At 39.3% G+C, this 20614-nt stretch overlaps 1 protein-coding gene across 3 annotated transcripts in view; it reads right to left on the bottom strand.

The window, feature by feature from the left end:
• Positions 1-3638: 3638 nt before the first annotated feature.
• Positions 3639-20614, bottom strand: part of exd3 (exonuclease 3'-5' domain containing 3) — a 68638-nt gene continuing 51662 nt past the window's right edge. For all 3 annotated transcript variants that reach the window (XM_036594406.1, XM_036594407.1, XM_036594405.1), the window contains 2 exons: positions 5989-6055; positions 3639-4311 (listed from right to left, as the gene is read on the bottom strand). In XM_036594406.1, coding sequence (XP_036450299.1) covers positions 3995-4311; positions 5989-6055 — 384 coding nt within the window. In that variant the 3' untranslated portion in view covers positions 3639-3994. The remainder of the gene's footprint in view (positions 4312-5988; positions 6056-20614) is intronic.

The raw sequence follows: 20614 nt of genomic DNA on the forward strand, positions 1-20614 counted from the left end.
AAGTGTGTATCAACTCTGTGAGTTATAACCTCACTGTGGGAGTTGGACTGCAGTGAATTGCATACCTCCCCCAGTGTCAGATGTACTGTACTTCACATATGAGTGTATCATTTTGGTGTCTCGCCACATTAGCAGGCCAGCAGACCCCTCCCAGCGTCAACGAGGGCAAAAGTTGTGCTATTAAAAATTCATAAGCGCAGCAGGCAGCTCAACTTCATCGTACAGCTGTTGCAGCCCTTCGCTATTTGTACTGGAAGCCATGCTTCATTAAAAATATATACATCACAGAAACACTGGTGCTCAACTTGATCTGTCCGAAACCTTGATAAAATATACACAGCTCTCGCAGAGTAGCTGTTAAAACACTGTTGAAAGGATGTATATTTTGTTTGGGCCCTTTTTGTTTTTTGGGGTTCTTTGTGGAGAAATATTGATACTTAGCGATTGTGATAGGTCTTTTTGAGAATTGATCCTCACATGAAAATACCGATATCAGATGTTTTCTTTCAGCAGTAGACTGAATGTCAATCACTTTATGATACTGAATCTTTGATGCTGAAAAAAAAAAATAACTGTCTAGAACAGGAACTACTTTTCTTTCCGCCTGTGAATAATATTAGATCATGTGGCAGCTTATACCAATACATGTGTTATATTTAATGTCCACATTTATGGGTTTTCACGGAAAACACACAGATTCCACCTTTTTATGTGCACAAGATGTGCAAAAGTAATTTACGTCGCCCATCCATAGTGTACAGGCATTTGGGGTTTTAGCGCCTCGGCTTAGGCCACATTTTACAAGCTGAGGCGTTATTTTTTCCGCCCGTATTCCGCCAAGCGCGCTATAGCCGGAGTGGCTAATAGTTCGTACTAGCGAGGCGTTCTAGAAAGGCGGGCTGCTTTTGAGTATGAACAACTAGCCAATCCCAGCACGTTCTAGAATGCAGGCTCGCGCATAAGTATGAACTTCTAAGCCAATCCAAGCACGGGAGAGCGGAATACCGGTGGGAAAAAGAAAAAAAAATAACCCGCATGGCGGAGCTAGTGTGACGTCTCAGCAAAGTGGGCGGAGCTGCGGAGCCCTACAGAGCCCCAGTACCACGTGTTGCAGGAGCGTGGGAAAGAGGCGAGCTTTTCTTCCCAGCGAAGAAAGACCGAGGATCGAATAACAGCGCTGCAGAAAAAGCCAGAGTGAGTGTGGAGGTAGCTCAGGAGAAAAAACCGACAAGGGCACGAACACGAGATTATTTCCAGCGAACGAAAACACGGTCCCCGAGATACAGTTACAGTAAATACTTTTGATAGTTATATTCAGAAGATGCGGACGTAGGTTGCTCCGTTGAGACTGTTGAGACTGTCACACATAGTGTCAAAGAATCTATGCAGCCCATCCTGTTTTGATGCTTGCAAAACACCCTGGCAAGACTGGGGAGCCAAATGCCTTCTTGGCTTCAGTTCAGCTGGACTGCTTTTGGACTTCTACAAGAGCTCTGTATAAATAAATTACAAATTGATATTGCCCTTTTTAAGTATTGGTTTGTATTTATGATTTATGATCTAATTTTACATTTGAAAACAAGTAGTAAACATTGTGATTTGTTGATAAGATGTTCCAGACCATTGGTGAGTTTATCAATATGTGAAGCAGATTATGTCGAACACCCTTTGTGTGTCTGTGGGGATAAAGTTTTGCTAAATCAAATACATAATTAAATCAATACTCTGATAAATTAATGCCTAAACAAACTGGCTACCATATAACATGTTATTTAAAGGCTACTTACATAACACAAACACTGTATAACATTTATAAAGCAATGTTTAAGTATTTATGAACTGCTTGTGCCAGTAAGCGCAATTTGATGTAAGGCCTTATATTAAGTACTGACATAAGTAGGCTCAATCGGAAATGGTGGGTGGGCATTTGTTCCATTTAAACACTTTTATGATGCATCATTAATAAATAATGGAGCTGACACTGTGAGGCAGAGGCATATTTATACACACAAACACACAAGTAGTGGGCAAAATTTATGTCATGGTATAATTAAGATTACTGGCAGTTTCGGTAGGTATCACGGTATAGTGTACTTCTGTATTTTTTCCAAATAAAACCATTTTGGATGCTTAAGTCAGCCTGTTTTGAGATTTAAAATGTTGTATTATTCTAGATGTCCCTTCACTTCTATTTAGAACCACATTTAACTAAATTTAAAATATTTATAGACAATAAATAGATGTCAATATTGCTTTCTAACCCTAACAAGATAAAGGAGAGTGTATGTAAAGCCCACAGTGGCTTCTCTGAGCATGGCAAAAACAGTGCTGAGTGTTGTTTTATGTATGAAAGTCATTTGTTTTATATGTGTGTCTCTTAAACGTGAGCTTTAATCTATGAGCATCAAATTCTGCTGGAATTTAGTAAATATTACAAGCCGTTCACACTATTAGTGTGAGCAGAGTAGCTGCGGAGCCTCTCGGCTTGTAGGCAGAGCACGTGGTGTTGCCTGAAGCAGCTGGCTGAGCGAGGGCACCATAGGCAGTGCACATGGAAAGGTGGCTAGTCTCCATGCTATACTAATGGTACAAAAGTACTACGAAGGCGTTAACTGTAGTGAACTACTTTAAATGCCAGGATTGTTACATTTCATAAAAATCATTATGTAGGTAGCATTCAAATGGTGTTACCTCTTTTTTAGCGTAACTTGTGAAGGAAAGGACATACAAGACTACCAAATCAGATCTCTTAGCAGCTATGCTTAAAACTGGCAAGTGCAGCAAGTTCCGTTTCCTAAAATTTCTAGATCAAATAAAAAAAGGTCCTCAGAATTCCCAACAAAATTATGTTCTTTGGAGTAATGGAACCCCATCCAATACTCCAACATAGTGGAAGAGTAGATGGCTTTACAGCAGAAAAGGGGGACAAAGAGCCTATTAATACCCCTGATTTCAGAAGAAATGTTGGATGAGCTGGTGTCTACCGACAGTTGGACATACACTGGATATCCCATACTGAACCAGGGCACCTAATGACAGATAGTCATTTAATCTATTTTTGTTGGTTTCCCCTCAACTTTTTAAACAAGTATGAAGTTAGAGTATTAAACAAAATATAATACATGAAATTAAAAAAAAAAAAAAACATTAATAACATTATGAGGTGTTAATTATACAAGCACAGAGAAAACACCACGCCCAGAAACCATTACGAATGTACTGGTGTGGTTGTAAACTTCTAAAAACAAAACTGAGCTCATATAAAAACAAATCGTGAAACAGTTTACCAGATGATGTAACTTTAACCAGAACCAGTATACTGACAGTGTCCATGGAAAAAAGTGACAAGAGTGAACCTGTCATCCCTGCTATGCAGCAGTCCTTTATGAACAGATATGAACAAGACAGCAGAGAAGAGAACGGTCTCTTAGTTCCTTGAGCACTTGGTCTTAGTTCAGAGTCTGGGAGACAGCGAGCAGCCAAATGGACTTAAACGGTCTGTCTACACAGTCTTTGTACACTTTTAGCTAGATCCAGATCAAGACACAGTTTTAACTGTTTCCAGATTAGAAGCTCAGCAGTCAGTCCTGAAGGTTAGCTCTTACAGCAATAATTCAGCATATATATAATTTTGCCATTATGCAAATATAGTTGATCAACCAAGACATGCTTAGTGCCTGAAGTTTGCTTCTTCAGTTTTGTACTAGAGCTGTGAGATTAATGTAGCTAGCAAATAATTAAAGCTAATAGCCCACCAATTACCATTTTGCCAAAAAAAGAGAGGAAAAATACAGGCTGCTATTGCTACCAATAACTAGGCTATGTGCACTTTTATAGACAGCAATATGTAGTACAGTGTCAAACTACATAAGCAAGTAATTTTCAGGTTATTTCAAACCTCAAAGCAAATATGTGATATTTTAGACATGCAGTTTGCACTATTCTAATTGGTCTACTGAATTATCGCTGTAACGGCAGTCTTTCCAGGTTCAGCTCATGGTTGACTGGACACTTCCCCGTCCGATAAATGCAGCACTTCCTCGAACTGAGACAGCACCCGATCATAATGCGTCCCTTCCCAGAACACTTTCCCGCAGCCCGTACATATAAAATACTCTGGGATCCGTGGGAGCAGACCTGGAGGCACAGTCTCCAGCTGGATCTCGGCACCTCCACGAAACCTGAAGGTCTCAGGGTCTAGGACTGAACGAGAGGCCCAGCGGCAGTGAGGGTTGAACGTTTGGGCCTCTGGGGACCTCCAGCCTTCTGGCACCTGAGTGTTATGCAGATCTGAGTTATCCTGAAGTAGGCCTGTTATAGGTAGGATAGAGAATAATGTAAGTGAATTAGTTAGAAGAACAGTTTAGTGAAAAATCTAAGTTACACAGTTTCCCCTTAAGCCACACTCAAACTGGACTGTTGCCTCATTATTTTGTTTGCCAGGGTGGAGCAAAAAAAAATAGCAGAGTATGAGCGTTCCTAATTTCATGTGGTTTCTGAGGGAATTCATAGTTTGGCGAACAGCTGATGTTAGCTGGTTGTTTTTTTATTTTGTTTTTTTTGTAAATGTAAGTGACATGCAACATTATGTCTATTATGTCTGAAGAGCAGCTGCTCAATTTTGTTTTTTTCCCCCAGAAAGAAGTGACCACAAATCGTATTCTTGTTTACTACTGCTTCCAAAGTTCATAAATTCATTGGATTAAAGTTCACCTAGATAAACCAGCACTACCGAAAGCAAATTCCTCTATTGCCTTCCCGTGTCCCTTACCATTCAAGTATAGTGGCTTTTTTGCCAGGCAAATTTTACTTGCATTCGGTATAACCACAGCTTTACCCTAAAGTTAGTCACGTTCCCAGCAATTCCACCAAGTTTTCAAAAATTCTGCATCATTTAATCATAGAGATGTGAGAAAGTCATGGTGGTTTTATGTGAAATAGTTATAAAGATAACTGTTGGAAAACTTACCAACTTTTTTTTAGACGATGCAATTTTTAATGTTGTGGGACCTTTACACCAAATCCAAAGTATCTTTCTGTCTAAATACACAGATTTTTTTTTCTTTTATAGGACTGCATCTAAGTAATGCATACAAAAAAGACAACCACACAAGGAGTTCCACCACCTATTACAAGAGCTAGCTTAAGCTGCATAACGAGCAATTCTGCAGGTATTTCCATCTGTCAGTGAGGGAATTCAAGGATATGCTTCTGCTTGTTGGTTATTAAAAAGGAGCAAATTAACTATTGTTATGTACAGTTACTGTAACGTATAACGTTTAAAGTAACGTTTAAAGTTATGTATTTTTTTTAGTCAGCACTTGCTTGTTGTAAAAGCTTCTGTGCCCTGTTACAATAAAGTGACCAGATTTCAGAAATGAAAACTGGGTACATTTTCAGTTTATTTGAAATAAAAAAAGTTTGGACAGTTCCAGTTCCATGTATTTTGACCATGGTAACTGTTACACTGTAATAAATTATGGTGAAGGCCGAAGGATAAAATTAGGTACTAACTTAGTAACTTTCTAAACCGTGTCAGAAAAGCTGGCTCAACATTGTGATGTCTGTCAGCCATCGATGATGGATGATGACATCGTCTATCTGCCCAACCCTAGTTAATAATGGTAAAACAGTTGTAAATCTAAAATTTTACTTGGCTATTTTGCCTTACAATTCCCTGCATAAACCTCTCCAAGACTTGGCTGTTTTAGGACAAAACATACTGTTATCTATAAATGTGGTCAGCAGTCAAATCGCTAAAAACAGTTGTGGAAGCCACCTAGAAGCTTGAATATCATCTATATTAATAAATAAATAGTTAATATTTATACATTTATCCATCCAACAGCAATTAGGAGGATTTAGGTCTGCGTTTTGCACCACTGAAAAATGATTTCAGCAAAAAAAAGTTTGTTTACTAAATTAACAATAACCTGTTAATAGAAGTAATTCAGTCATTAGCACACAACCGTCACTTGATCGACTGACCTCGTTTGTTCAACATCTCTGTCATGTCTTCTCTGGACACCTTCAAGTATTCATTATTATTGCATGCCTGAAGGAAAAAAAAACAAGAACATAGTTATTTTTTTTACATATTAATGAATATGTGCTTTCATGTAAATGAATCGATTTCATCTAGGAATTAACAACCCCATTATAATAAGAACAAGAAGGCGTCCAAATCAAACATGCAGCACAAAGTTCACAGAATTCACATACTTCGAAGGGGAGCATTATTCAAGGACCATGAAAAAAAAGACATGTAATGACTAACTTTTTATTAGTTTTGGAGTTATAATTTTACATGCTGACAGAGACGTTTCTGAGGAAAGAGTGGTGAGACAGATGACTTGGGAGGCACAAGCGGAGTCAGACCACACATTTCACACACGCACACACACACACACACACACACACACACACACAGACACACACACACTCTAGTAGGTGTGAGGGCAGGAATATGTCTAGCCTCTGTGAGTTCACACCCCAGTGTGGCTTTTGTCTGGTCTGCAGAGTCTTCTTCGCGACAACAGTCTGCAGTGTGAGAGTGACCCCCGTCCCTTCAAACAACATCCCATCGCTAAAAGCCCTGATGCCACGTCTGATCCCCACCCCAAACACATACACAGCCACAGTCTGTCACTCAGGACATGCTGCTCACTCATCACACATCTTAGTTAAAAGATGGTAATTATATACTGCAGTCTATCTCAAACCCAGGAGCCTGTATGTGGATCCACACTTCAATACTCAAATTTCATAACTGCATAACTTATATACAGTCATATGTAAAAGTCTGAAGACCTCCAGTCAAATTACACAGTTTCTTGATTTTCTAAGTGAAAATAAGAACACATCCTTAACACAGAATGAACGTAAACAAGGCATTTTCTCCTAATTTTAGTGCAGAATATATATATATATATATATATATATATATATATATATATATATATATATATATATAAATAAATAAATATATAGACCACATTTTACATTTTTCCTCCGAATATGTTACATTCAGCAAATAAACAGTAACTGTACATTAAAATGTGCAGAAGTGTGTTCTCTGTAGAGCATGTGTTATCTTATTTTCAGTTAGGAAATCAGCAAAACATGGAATTTGGCCAGGAGCGCTTAAACGTTATACGCATACAACTGTACAAGTTATCAGATAATTCAACGCAGTTACTGAATAATTAGCTTTACGGTTAATAATGGAATAAAAAGTGAAGGGTTCAATGGGGTGAAGAAACAGTTCGCACATTTATGTCCATGTTTCATATTAAATAACCGCTGGTCCATATGTTCTCTTATGTTGCCTGAGTTTGGAAAAAAAAGTTTTAAATCAACCAAACCAAATGGCTAAAAAGTGACTTTTAAAATGTATCATTTTGGTCACATGCAACTAATTATTTTTTAAACAAAACAAGAAAAAAAAATCCATTGTGCGTGAAAATATGAAAATTACATCAATCTAAACAAACAAAAAAAAATAGGTACTATTAGGTGTTCATCCAACTACAAATCATTTCAGACCGATCGGAACATTCATTCAACGTTAAATCATTCACACCTATAGGCATTTTAACTCATCATACTACACTTAATTGTTGGACATAAATGGGTTAAGTCGGAAAAATGTAATATAGTTATAATTCAATATATAAATATAATGTTTATTTATATATATATATATATATATATATATATATATATATATATATATATATATATATATATATATAAAAATGCCGCAGCAAAAAATATTTCTATAATGCAATATTTAAAAACATCTGCTATATTATGCAATATTAAAAAACATATTATATTATGCAATATTAAAAAAAAAGTTTTTACTGTAATGCAACATAAAGAAGAAATGTTGCTATAGTGCAATGTACTAATTGTTGCTATCATACAATTGAAAGTGAACTGGCACCAACTCACATTATGCAAATAGAAGAATACAAATTGGAGGCTACTACCTTCCAGTCACTGCCTTGTTAGCAGGACTGGCCAAAGTATTATTTTAATTTGAATGAAAGAGGTTTTAAGGAAGGCAGTCAGTATATTTTAGATTTTGTTTAGATCAGTAAACTGTCTGAGTGTTACAGACGGCGCTGAACAGATGTACAGTTTAGTGCGGCACATTTGTTTAGCATGAGGTGACATGAAATGATCTAGGCATATGAGTGTGTGACCGACACAGGTGCCCTTCACAATCCCTTGTTGCTCACTCTCACGCTCTCCCAATTCCACCTTCGATGATTTCTTCCCACACACACACTCACACTGCGGTGGCGGGACGGTGAAAATACTGGCAACTATTTACCCAACTCCTGAGTTTCCCATGCCAGAGCAAGTCAAAACCTGCTTGGGCAACACTCTGAGCTTATCCCAGTACAGCCCTGCTTTCCACCCTCTGTGTGCTCGCCTTGAGAACCATGCACGCAAGCTAGCACTCCCTCACGCATGCACCCACACACACACACACACACACAAAACAGAAAGTCAGTCATGACTAGAAGGAACCCTCTGGCAAACGTGTTAAAAGCACATGTAGGAGCCAGGTGTTTTTGTTATGGGTCCAGCCACCATTTTCCACATGGCTGCCTTAGAGTTTCAAAGAGTAGGTTTCTTAAAAGCCTCACAAACTACTGAAAAAGCAAATAAATGAATTACCACCATTTATTTATTTCATTTCCAGTCAACAGGGCCATTACGCACATGCTATTTATTTTTCAACCTCAAGAAAAAAAGCATATTTAGATTTTAGATTTATTTCCTTTATTCATTGTGTCCAGCCTTTGCCTTCATTACAGTTTCCACTCTTTTTGGGAGACTGGCTGTCATTTTTTTAAAGTTTTATCTGCAGGGATATTTTTACAAAGTTCAGTCTTGCATCTTACCATCTGATCTCAAACATTTTCAGAGACGTTGAGGTCTGAACTCGATGGACAGTCGATTGTTCTGAGAACACCAGCAGCTTTTGTTTGTAATGAATTTATTTGTAATTTGTATTTGAATTTTCCTCATTTGAAATGTATATATTTATTTGTAAATGTTCTTCCTTTCTGTCTATTTCCTTTTCTCAGCTTCTTGACAGCTACATATCCTTTCAGACCCATAGTGTTGAGTTGTCTTCTCACAGTGGAAGGATTGACAGAAGCACCTGTTAATTTTTTCAGATCTGAAGCAGTTTGATTTTCTCCTCTCTCTCAAAGATGAAAGCTTTAAGTTCTGTTTCTGATGGGGACAGTGTTGGTGGTCTACCAGGTCTAGCAAGTCCCAATTTCTATTGAAGTGTCTTTAAATCATTTTGTGAACTCTTGTTTTTTATTGATTCTCCTTCCTATGCATATGGATAACTTTATATCTAATCCCCTCAGAAATGCCTCCTGAAAAATGAATAGCTTGTCCTTAATGACCACTTTGACTTGAAATTCAATAAATGAAGTGTGGTCTTTGACTCTTGCACTGTGCTGTACATTATCTAAATGTCAAGCAGATATTAGAAAAGTCAAATGACATAAATCACACAGCAGAGCGGCTGTATTACTTATCATCAAAACAGGACGAGTCGCTCTGTTAAGGGAATAAAGTGTGCTCTGACCCTGCTTAGTGTTCTCCAGACATTAACACAACACTGGGCCCACATAAGGGTTCAACAGCAACTTTTCTGAATAAGATTGCAAGAGAGGGAGAGTGTGATAGAGTGACCGCAGACTGGCTGAGGGGTGGAGGGAAAACAGTCTTTCTGATTCACACAGACGTTGTATCTCTCTCTCTGCCGCTCCCATGGGAAAATCCTGGACTGCACACAGGAGGCAGGACTGCTGGGTCACATGACCAGGCAGCCAGCCAATGGCGTGAGAGCGCTTTGATTCAAACGGAGGCAGAAGCAGGTAGTTTGCTGCCAGTGTGGGAATAAAGGAGGGGGGGGTCTTTTCTCACACTGCAAGCCTTTGCAACGTTCAGAACAGTGTTGGACGATCAGTGACAAAGTCACCCCCCATCGCCCACAACGCCACAATTACACTGAGATCAGATTTCTATATTAATTATATGAATGTTATCTGTACATAATATTCTTTCAGGTATAAATTGAGCACCAAAAGAGCCCTTTCACCACAATAATGACAAACAGCCAACAATTAACAGAATCACACACACACACACACACACACACCACACACACACACACACTTAATATAAAACAGAAAGTTTTCCTCAACTCTGTAAATTAGACCCAAGAGTGCTCATTGACTTTTAGTGAACTGCCCAAAGTTGACCCCCCTCTTCTCTTCCATACTGCCTTAAGGTGTTTTTCATTAGTGGGCCTGTCAGAGCTAATAGCCTGTGGTTTTGTGTGTGTGTGTCTGTGATAGTGACTCGATTCCTCATGTTGGTCGAGACAGCAGAATGTTTGAATAATCATCTTGTTTTAAACTGTCCACTACAAATAAATAGCAGATATATCTGGATTGTCACAAACTGTCCACTGTCATGTGAATTTTTTCAAAATTAAAAAACAGTAAATAGATTGACCGACAGAGACAAACAGACAATCAGATAGCTGTACATAGCTGGCTGGTCATATATATAATTTGGGAAAAGTTCACATGTAAACATATTATATTAATTTCTGTTTACATACAACAAAATATTAATTTAAAAAAGTAACAAAGTAAGCTGGTCACAAATTGTCCACTAATGTGCACTTTTTCAAAGCACTGCCCACACGCATGTCTTTCAACGTTTTTCTCTTTCTAAAATAAATAAATAAATATAAATCAATAGCAGTAGTAGAAGACCACTGCCTGTTCCCAAACAGACCATTTGCACTTTTTCAAAACTTTGTCCTCTAGCAACTTTAACATTTTACCATCTTTCGTTTAAAAAAAAATCTTCTAAGAAACTTTACAGCTGCACAGAAAAAGTCTGTTAGCTTTGGACCGTTGCAGTGGGCTGAAGGCTGGAGTGTGTTGGCAGCTTTGCCTGAGGGGACGTGGTGTACGATGGAACCCCACGCAGGGGCAGGGGGAGCAGGGACACAATGGCCAGCGAGGAGGCTCTTTGTGTGGGCTCTGGGCTCCAAGGCCCCGGGGCCAGCGGAGGCTTTGTGTGGTGCTCTGGGCCCGGAGCTGCTAGCCTTTCCACCCCAAGCTATTGATGCCTGGCCTCCTCTCAGAGTGTCAGAGTGGACCTCTTTAGCACTGCCCAAAGCCAGGGATAATAGCCTGGCTGCCAGCAGCCTAGAGCCATGATAGTGCATAGCTCTCTTTCTCTCCTTTTCACCCGCTCTTGGGGGGGTCACCGTCAATGACTCGCACATACTTGCAACTGCCATGGCGATGGCAGAGTGGAATCTGGGGGCTTTTCTTAACAGCCACGTAGGTGGCTAAAGCAGCGGTGTTATGGTGAAAGTCAGGAAAGAATAGAAAATGGTGGCACCATCCGTGACTGAGAGAACCCCAGCCCAGAGGAGAGGATGGATGTTTATATATGAGGGCTGTAAACCTCTGACCTCACTATTCAATTTGATTAGGATTCTTTCGATGAGATCTCAATTCTTCTTGTTACAATTCAGAATTCTTTTTTAAAAAACACTAAAAAGTACATGTAACTAAGAGCTATTTATGCAGTGATTAAATATAGAAACACAACTATTATGATTATTTCATAACTGATTAATATATAGATTATCAATATATCAATTAGATCTAATCTAAATGCTTCATTTTCTTTTTATTAAAAAAAGAACTATAGGATATGTTGTCCGCCTTCAAAAGAGTGCAAGACACCACTTTTTCTTTCTTTCTTTCTTTTTTTTAAACAATGTTCAGGCATGCCAAACAGATACAGACATATGCAAAATTTTGAGTGCCCCTGGTCAAATTATATGATTTGTTTATTTTCCTTTACAGAGAACACATTATAATGCATAATTGTTGTTCCTTTGCAGAAAAAAAAACAAAATGTGTCCTGTGCAAAAGTTCTGGCACATTTTCTATTTTACATTTTTTTCCAATATGCTAAACTCAGCAAGTAAACACAAATTGTGCACTAAATTTGGCAGAATGTTTTTTTTTTTATTGTTGGTGTTCAAACTGTAAGCCATGCTGTAGCTTTCCATGCATGGAAAATTTCTTGCAAAACATAAACATGGACTTAAATGATTTAAAAGTTGTAGTTATATGAAAAAGTATTTACAATAATAAAAGACTTATATGGTTGCAGATATATGTATAAAATGATTCTGAGGATGCTGTTATTGTGCAGCTTCATAGTTTTCAAACAATTTGTAGGAAGCTGTAAAACATGCCCCAAAAACATTTTGGACATCCAGAATGATAAACAGAGCTGTAGATGATTCTGTAATGATTGTATAACATTGAGAATGAAGACAGCATAAAATCAACATCCAAAATGCCTCATATTTGAAAAGTGGTGAACAAATCTCAAGGCAGGAAATTACTGTAAACAGATAACTGCAGAACTGTTCATCACTGATCATCCTGTTCCCAAAATCACTTTATTCAATAAGCATCAAAAATACCTTTAAATGTCTGCAATTCAATCGACAATCTCCACTATATTTTCATTTAAGCAGTGTTATTATTATTAAATAAAAAAAAGAAGAAAGATTTAAAATACTCAGGAGAGAGGAGACTGCAAGTGCGAGATGGAAAGAAAGAGAGAAAGAGCACACAAAACAGAGAAAGAGCATGAGACTGAGCGAGCATGTAAGAGAGAGAGTGAGCGTGTGAGAGCGAGAGAGCGCAGGTTGTCTTGTTGCGTAGCCGTCCCGCCACGCCTAATTAACCGTGACAATCATCCCATCCTGTTTCCCAGTGCCCTGTCATGGGAGCGCTACCAGATTCCACTGAGCGAACCCGCCGCCACATATTTCACACTCAGTGATGTTGTCTTTTCTTTGTCTTTCCTCACTCTCTCTTCTCAACTGACACACATACAGTAAGCATGCAGGGAATGTTGTCGGAATGCTCTGTGATTCATCTCCAACTGTAAATATTAACCGAGGCAGCCTGGAGGCCAAGTTCAGGCTTGAGAACACCGCGGGCTGTTCCAGCCCAACCCGCACCCTGCCCCCTCACCACCCGCACCCCGGGCCGATGGGACTCACTCCCAGTGCGGTAAAACAGAGAAATAACCTGGAAAGGAGAGTTCAGTCCCCAGGGCAGGTTTGGTGGAACCTCGTGTTGCTGCCTCTCCTAACCTGGGAAGAACTGCTGGCTTGAAAGTCAACATGAATGGGAAATCATAACGCATTTCTCTTCTGTACTGTGACACATTTCAGATTGAAAACTGGTATCAGAGAGGGTCTTTGACTTTGGACCAAAAGAAATGGCCAAAAATGACTTGGGGAGTCTTATTTACTTACATTGAAAGTAAGGAAGGTTTTTTCTTTTTCCTATAAAGTTATCATTTTGGAAACACAAGGTTTTATTCCAAACAAAAGTATCCAGACACCCCTTCTAATGTGTGAATTCAGCTACTGAAAGACTTTCCAGAAGTGTACAGGCTGTTAATGCTGTAAATAGGGGACAAACTCCCTTTTAAAGCCCTTGTATTTGGAAGAAAGCAAGTGTCTACAGACTTTCAGACATTTGGACAATTTTTACACATAGTTTAGCAAAGAACAATTTTCCCTCAAACACAGTCCATCAGCCAAGACATTTTGCTTCCTTAGTTTAACAGTGGAGCTACAGAGCTGATGTAGCTCACAAGTAGCCCACTGATTAGCAATGTGCAAACCGCAAGCCAGACTAAATCTTCATAGACTTGACTTTGCAACATGCTTCTGTCCACTTTTATGCTATGCAATGACAGAAACCACATAGTTTAAGATTAAATTATTATTATTATTTAAGATTTAACAACTCAACACAGTTTGAAGTCTGTGATGGTTTATTGTTTAGCATATATTTCTCTGCGGCCGTCTGAGCACAGAATGTCTGTGGCGAGTGTAACATAAGCTGGTAGGGTGTTAGGAGCTCCTGCTATCGAGTCAGCGTCAATGGCCTTACAGATGTAAGAGAGTCCTCATTTTAGGCTGAGAAGACTGTGTGAATGAGTGCGAATGACGTTTATCTGCACAGGGAGAAACACACGCAGGCAGAAGAGAGGAGATAAAGAGGAAATGAAGGGTGAGGGGAGCGGGGTTAAGTGCTAATGATGGCGACTGAGATGAATGTGAGAGGAAAGCACGGACTTCAAAGCCTGCACTCTCACAGCGTCCGTGTCAACAAGAGGAGAGCAGAAACAGTGCAGGGAAAAAAAAGAAAAGGAAGGAGTGTGAAAGAAGGATGAAAAAATAGGTTCAGAGGAAACGGGATGAGATGATGAACAAAAGTGCACTGGAGGAAGAGAAAACTGGGGTCTTGTGTGTTTTGGGTGGGGGGTGGGGGGGTGTTATTCCACCTCTGGTGTGAAAGCTATGAGGTGAAATCTAAAGAATGGCCTTAGAGAGTTCCTGTGTCATAGACCCCACCACTAACCCCCGTCCACCTCTCTCCCTCTCTCTCTCTCGTTCCCCGGCCGGCCCCAGTGTGAATTCCCCAGGGCCGCAAGCAGTCCCCTTTCAGTCTCCTGTGACACAGTCATTATGAGTGTGGGAACTGAATACATCCCTCACTCACTTACTCGCTCGCTCAGTGCCCCCAGACCACCATACCTCTTTCCCTTCCTCTTTCTCATTCACCCCCCATTCTTTACCCCTCTCATTCTTTTTCCGCATTTTTCTCATTCCTTCTTTCTCTCCCTTCCTTTCTGTTATTTGTCTCCTCTATCTCTCGCTTTTTCTTTCTATTTCTCACCCTAATTCCTTTCCTTTGTCATTATTGTTCTTTTTCTCTCATCCAGTTCTTTGCCTTTTTTCTCTCTCTTCTCCCTCATTTCTTTTCCCTTTTCTCTCGTTCCTTCTTTCCTTCTTTTTTCCCTTTTCTTTCTCCCTAATTTCTTCTACCCTCGCTCTTATCTCATTCTTTCTCTTTCAATCTCTCTTATCCATTCTTTTGTTCCTGTTCTCTATTTCCTTCCTCATTCCTTTCTCTCTTATTCTGCCTCTTTCATCCCTTCTTTTCCTTTCATTCTCTCACCCTCCAACACTGTCTTCTCTCATTCTTTCCCCCTCTCTCACTCTCTGCCTCTCCCTTGTTACCTCTTTCTATCTAACTTACTCTCTTCTGTTCTCTCTTTCTAAATTCCACTCTCTAAATTATAACTCAGTCTCTCTCTTACATTTTTTCTTTCTCTCCCCACTCTCTTTGCCTTTTACACTTTTGCCTCTCTATCTATCTATTTCTCTCTCTCTCCCTCTCTGTCTCTCTATCGCTCTCTCTCTCTAGCTCCCTCTTTCCGGCGCTGATTTCGGACCTGGCCTAGCTGCCCCCCTCATCCTACCCCTCCAGCCCCCCCACGACATCACTGCTATCTCCCAGCACAGAGCTGTCTCTCCCTCTCTCCATCAAACAGCCCCCCTCCACCCCCTCCCTCCATCAAACAGCCCCCCTCCACCCCCTCCCTCCATCCCTGACGCTATCTCTCCGCCGATAACCATGGGAACCGCTGTGTGGGAACCGGCCGGCCCGGCTCGGCTCACCAAAATAGACCGGGGAAAAGAAAAGAAGAAGCCAGCGAGCGAGACAGAGATGGAGACAGAGGAATATCTCCTGGGGGGTGGGGGGTGAGTTTTAATGAACACAGATGGACAGGTAGAGGGGGTAAGGGGTAAAAGGGATGGACGTGGAGCTGTTCTTTCAGATCAGTGGAGCTCTAGTTTTGATTTCAGCTCCCCAACCTGCTGCATTATCCTTACAGTCCCTACAAAGCTCCAGGGCTGCTGGGACAGGGAGCTGAGATGTGCTTCCTCCTTTGTTACAGAACTTCAAAGTGATTCAAACGGGATAGTGAGGCCAGCTAATGGAGCATAGCTGAGGCCTACTGAGAAACCACTATCTGATAAGTCTGTCAGTAATTGGGTAGAGGCTATATCTCAATAAACTTGGCCTCTCTCACTGAGCGCAAAGACAAGGGATGTCCCGATGGGCCTTTTAACCCAATAAACATTCATCTGAAATTTTTTTATGTGCTTTGGTCCTTATGTTTTTGAGCACAAATCAGAGAAAGTGTTGCTTTTATGGAGTTTTTAATCACTTTTCATTAAATTAAGGCATTACTGTTTTTTAACAAAGCGATTGAAACTGGTTGTAAATAAATGTATGAAAATTAAGGCCTAATGATAGATGCTCACAAACAATTTCATCACTTTAGACTAAGCACAACACGTTCTGTGGCCTTTTTTCACTAAATTACACAAGACATGGCCTAATTTATCATTACACATGAATGGATTAATAATGATACCTGCCAATACTCAATATTAATCTGATCATTCTCTTTTTGTGGATAATACTATCAAACAGATTTCCACAAGACCACCATTTCAAGTAAATTCACATTAGTAAAACCAGCAGAGGTAAATCCAATTGAGGCTAGAAATGCCACAGTCACATGCAAAAGTTTGGGTGCCCTGGTCAAATGATGTTTTTTTTGGTTTACATGAAAATAAGCACACATCCTCTACAGAGAATACACTTTTGCACATTTTAATGCACAATTACTGTTCATTTGCTAAATGTAACATTGCAAATACAATAAAACATAAAATGTGGCCTATGCAAAAGTTATAGTACATTATAGATATTTTTCAATATGTTAAATTCAGCAATTAAATAGAAATTGTGTGCTAAAATTAGCAGAAAAATTAAATTTAAAAATGCAAGTTTGTTCACTGTAGAATATGTGTTCTTATGTTCATTTAAAAAAAAAATCAAATTGTATTTTTTAACCGGGGTGTTTAAACTTCTGCAGATGTTGTTGTTATAGTATTATAAAATACAGTAAGTTATTGTTGTTGTTTTAGTAATATTATTACTACTACACAGGCTGTTTAACAAACACTTAAGTGTTCAACTGAATCGATAAACTTACATTTAATAGTAGATTCATATGGGACTCATTATGATAGCATTGGCGTTTCTGCTGTAAACAATTAAAGTTACAATGAGTACAATGTATTTGCTTGATAATTTCATTCATTTTAATTATGGCACACTGTGTCATGAATGAATCCATGAAGGCAGATGTAACTAACTGTCACCCTAAGTTAGAATAGGAGCTAAGTTAGTTATGGCTAAATTACAATGTGCAGCGTTCGCACTGTGTCAAGTTTTGGTTTGAATGGTTCCTCTTGCACGCAACTCTCTATTTTTGCTTTGAAAAATGGTAAATGCCATCCACAGTGCATGGCAGGAGAAGCAAATTTAGCCATCATATGTAGTATAATTGGAAATATGTGCCTCACGTGTTGCAGAAGATGGTACAAACAGAGTGTGAGGGGGTAAAAGGGCCTTAACAAAAGGATCGGAATTTGATTGGGCTTAATATAGCAGAAGCCGATTAAAATATGCCTGTCACATTAGATCGGGACATCCCTAAAAAAGACCATAACAGGAATAGAGGTTTTCGGAACCCCCTAAATTGTCCATCCTCCTCCTCTTCCTTGTGCGTAAGCGCCACAAGTGCAGTCGTGCGGTTCCTGTGAGAAAACTGACCTCTCCATCCGGAAGAGAGAGAGAGACAGAGAGAGAAAAAGAAAGAGAGAGAGAGAGAAGGAGGAATGAGTGCATCTTTTCTTTTTTGTACTCAGCTATTTTTCCATTCCAATTATATCCTGTGTCTTTCGATAGGCCAGGCTCTCCCGGTCTCAGGCCTTTCCCAAGCCGGGAGCCTGACCCCAGCATGCATGCACCTCGGACCTCCCATGGGGGAATCTCTGCTGCACTCTTCCCACCCAGTGCAGCCTGGCGCTCCAGAGCACACTCACTCCCAGCCCCTGATAACATCAGCCAGGCCTACGGTGGCGGAAGCTCTGCCAGCCACTGCTTACCCTCATTCCCAAGACTAGCATGCAGACAAACAGAGTTTAACAGACCTACAACGTAAAGAGGTTAAGAAGTTAATCTCTCTCATATAAATAGACACAGACACAGAGTGCAGTTTAATGTAATATGCTATCAACAGTCAGAACTACCACTAGGGCTGGGTAGAGTCAGCAACTTCACATTACGATACGTATCACAATACTTGTGTCTCAAAACTGTGCAATTAAAAAAACACACCAGATGTACAGCAGAGATTGTATGGTGAATGTTTACCTTAAATTTAAAAGTTTAATACAAGTACCAAAAATACAAGAATGCTGGGGAAGATTCGACTAACTATATTATAGGTATGGTTCACTCTGAGGTGCTGCACATCCTGCACTTTTAATCACGGACACTGCAGCAGCAGTGGTCAGTATTTGGGCACACATGCTTGTTTGAGAGAGTCTGTGGCTGTAAAACTATGAGCGAACAACAAAATGTTCAACTAATATGGGCCACAGACTGCATACAGCACAGTAACTTTGTTAATTTGCATTTTTAAGCACTCAGCTGGTTTCCTGATACATTTAATCTGCAACGAGAAACTGTCAAACACTAAAAAGTCGCGAAGCTAAAGTCAGCTTGTCATTCGAATTTTCCTGTTCCACCTTAAATGGCACAGCAGTTACATTCTGGTGCCTCAGGTACCATTTAAGAATGGGACAATTCGAATTGCCGAATGAGAAGCTGATTACAGCCTTGTAAAAAGCCGAACGTTAAGAGATATTTTACAAGAAACTACTTTTGAGGAAAAGTTTCCTTCCAGAGATGTGAGAAAAGACGCTATAGCTGAGCTACAGCTTAAAGCAGAGCAAAGTAAGTCTGAGTTTTCGTTTATAATATGTTTTTAGTCTATACTAAAACATTAGCACACACTGACACATATTTACAGCCGAGATGGTAAAATGGACATAAATGTGGCTCTCAAGGTGGTTTGATTTTTGCTGAAAGGACAAAATGGCTCTTCTTAACATTTGGGTTGCCAACCCCTGGTGTAGTTCGTGATAAAGCCGTGTTGTCTCTGCCTTCTCAGTCACACCCTAAAACACACATACTTATTCGCAAATACAAGCAAATCAGACACATTTCACTAAACTGGTTACCTGTATATTTTCTCTCCCATACTGTGAAGTAACAAATACTTCAATAGTGATTTAAGCATTCAAATACAAGCTCCCCAAACACTTAACCAGGTACTGGAATACCCGTGCACATGTAGTTTTGGTATGCGTATCGCCACAAGCATTGCTGTGTTGATATTTTAAACACAGCCCTACCTACACCACAAAGCTAAGAGGTTCGCTCTTGTCTTGTATAAGGACATACACACAAAGCACGTCTCAGGATATAATATGCCTTAAACACATACAGCACATAGCTAAGGGATTAAATCTGCTGCCACACAGATACCAAAGCTACATGTAATATACTTTCAACACTTCTACAGAACAAAGCCAAGAAATCTTGTCAACCATGTCTTATAGAGACACCCACCCACATACACCCAGAACCTTTTTGAATATCACGACCTTTTCATGCCAAAAATAAAACTCAGCTTGACTGTACAGATCATCACACACACAAGCATCCTAATTCTAAACAAAAACAAAGCGAACTGAATGGTGTTTAGTTTTATAATTAAAGGAAGACTTTTCTCTTAAAAGGGAAATGCCCCCTCCGTCTTTTACAACAATATCCATTTTCTGTAAAGCTAAATCATACATATGTGTGAGTTTAGCTTTATAAACACACTTACAGCCAGAGGAAATAAACTGGAACAGCAGACCGTTTGTGTTTATACCACAAAAAAGAAATGAGGCGTGATGCCCTCCACCCCTGGGGTAAGAAGCCCCCCCTTCGGTGAATCTTGCATCAATTTTTCATTTACATTTAACAGAATGCATAATTACAGACAAATCATCTATAGTCTTTACATTTTTCAAAAATCACAGTACTAAAAAAAAATACTAAAAAAAAAAAAAGTGGAGGGCTCATTGATTTACATCTTAATGATTTGACTTTTTTTAATACTATTAATATTAATTATTATTATTATTATTATTATGCCTTCCATCTCCAGGTGTCATCAGTAGGCCTGTCAAGTATTACATAATCGCTGGATCGCATGTAGAATTTGCGTTTGATGCGTTTTCATCAGTTGATTTAAGGCAAATACATGTAAATAAAAGAAACCAGAAAACACATTTATTAACACTCATTTTACAATGAACAACAACACTTCTAACTTAAGGTGCTATAACACCTTTAGAGGGTAGTGCTGAGAAATGTTTGTTTATTTGAGCTTGAGCTGTCTGTGGTCAGTTGGGGGCTATTAAGTATCAACAGCTAGGAAGCAACATAGCTAAACGGCCAATTTGGCCACTTTTTATTTGTGCTTCAATAGTTATATAAAACGAACAAAAAACACTGTTATTCATAATTCTTTATATGTCAATTGATTATCAACAATTTTGATTTAAGGACAGGTCATTAGTCATTAGATTCATTTCATTATAATTTTTTCTTCATTCAAATTTTGTTTAAAATATCATGAGAACATCTTATATTGTGAACCCAGTAATGACAATTGAATC

This window comes from Colossoma macropomum, unplaced genomic scaffold (assembly GCF_904425465.1).
Source record: "Colossoma macropomum unplaced genomic scaffold, Colossoma_macropomum, whole genome shotgun sequence".
In the NCBI taxonomy this organism is placed as follows: domain Eukaryota; kingdom Metazoa; phylum Chordata; class Actinopteri; order Characiformes; family Serrasalmidae; genus Colossoma; species Colossoma macropomum.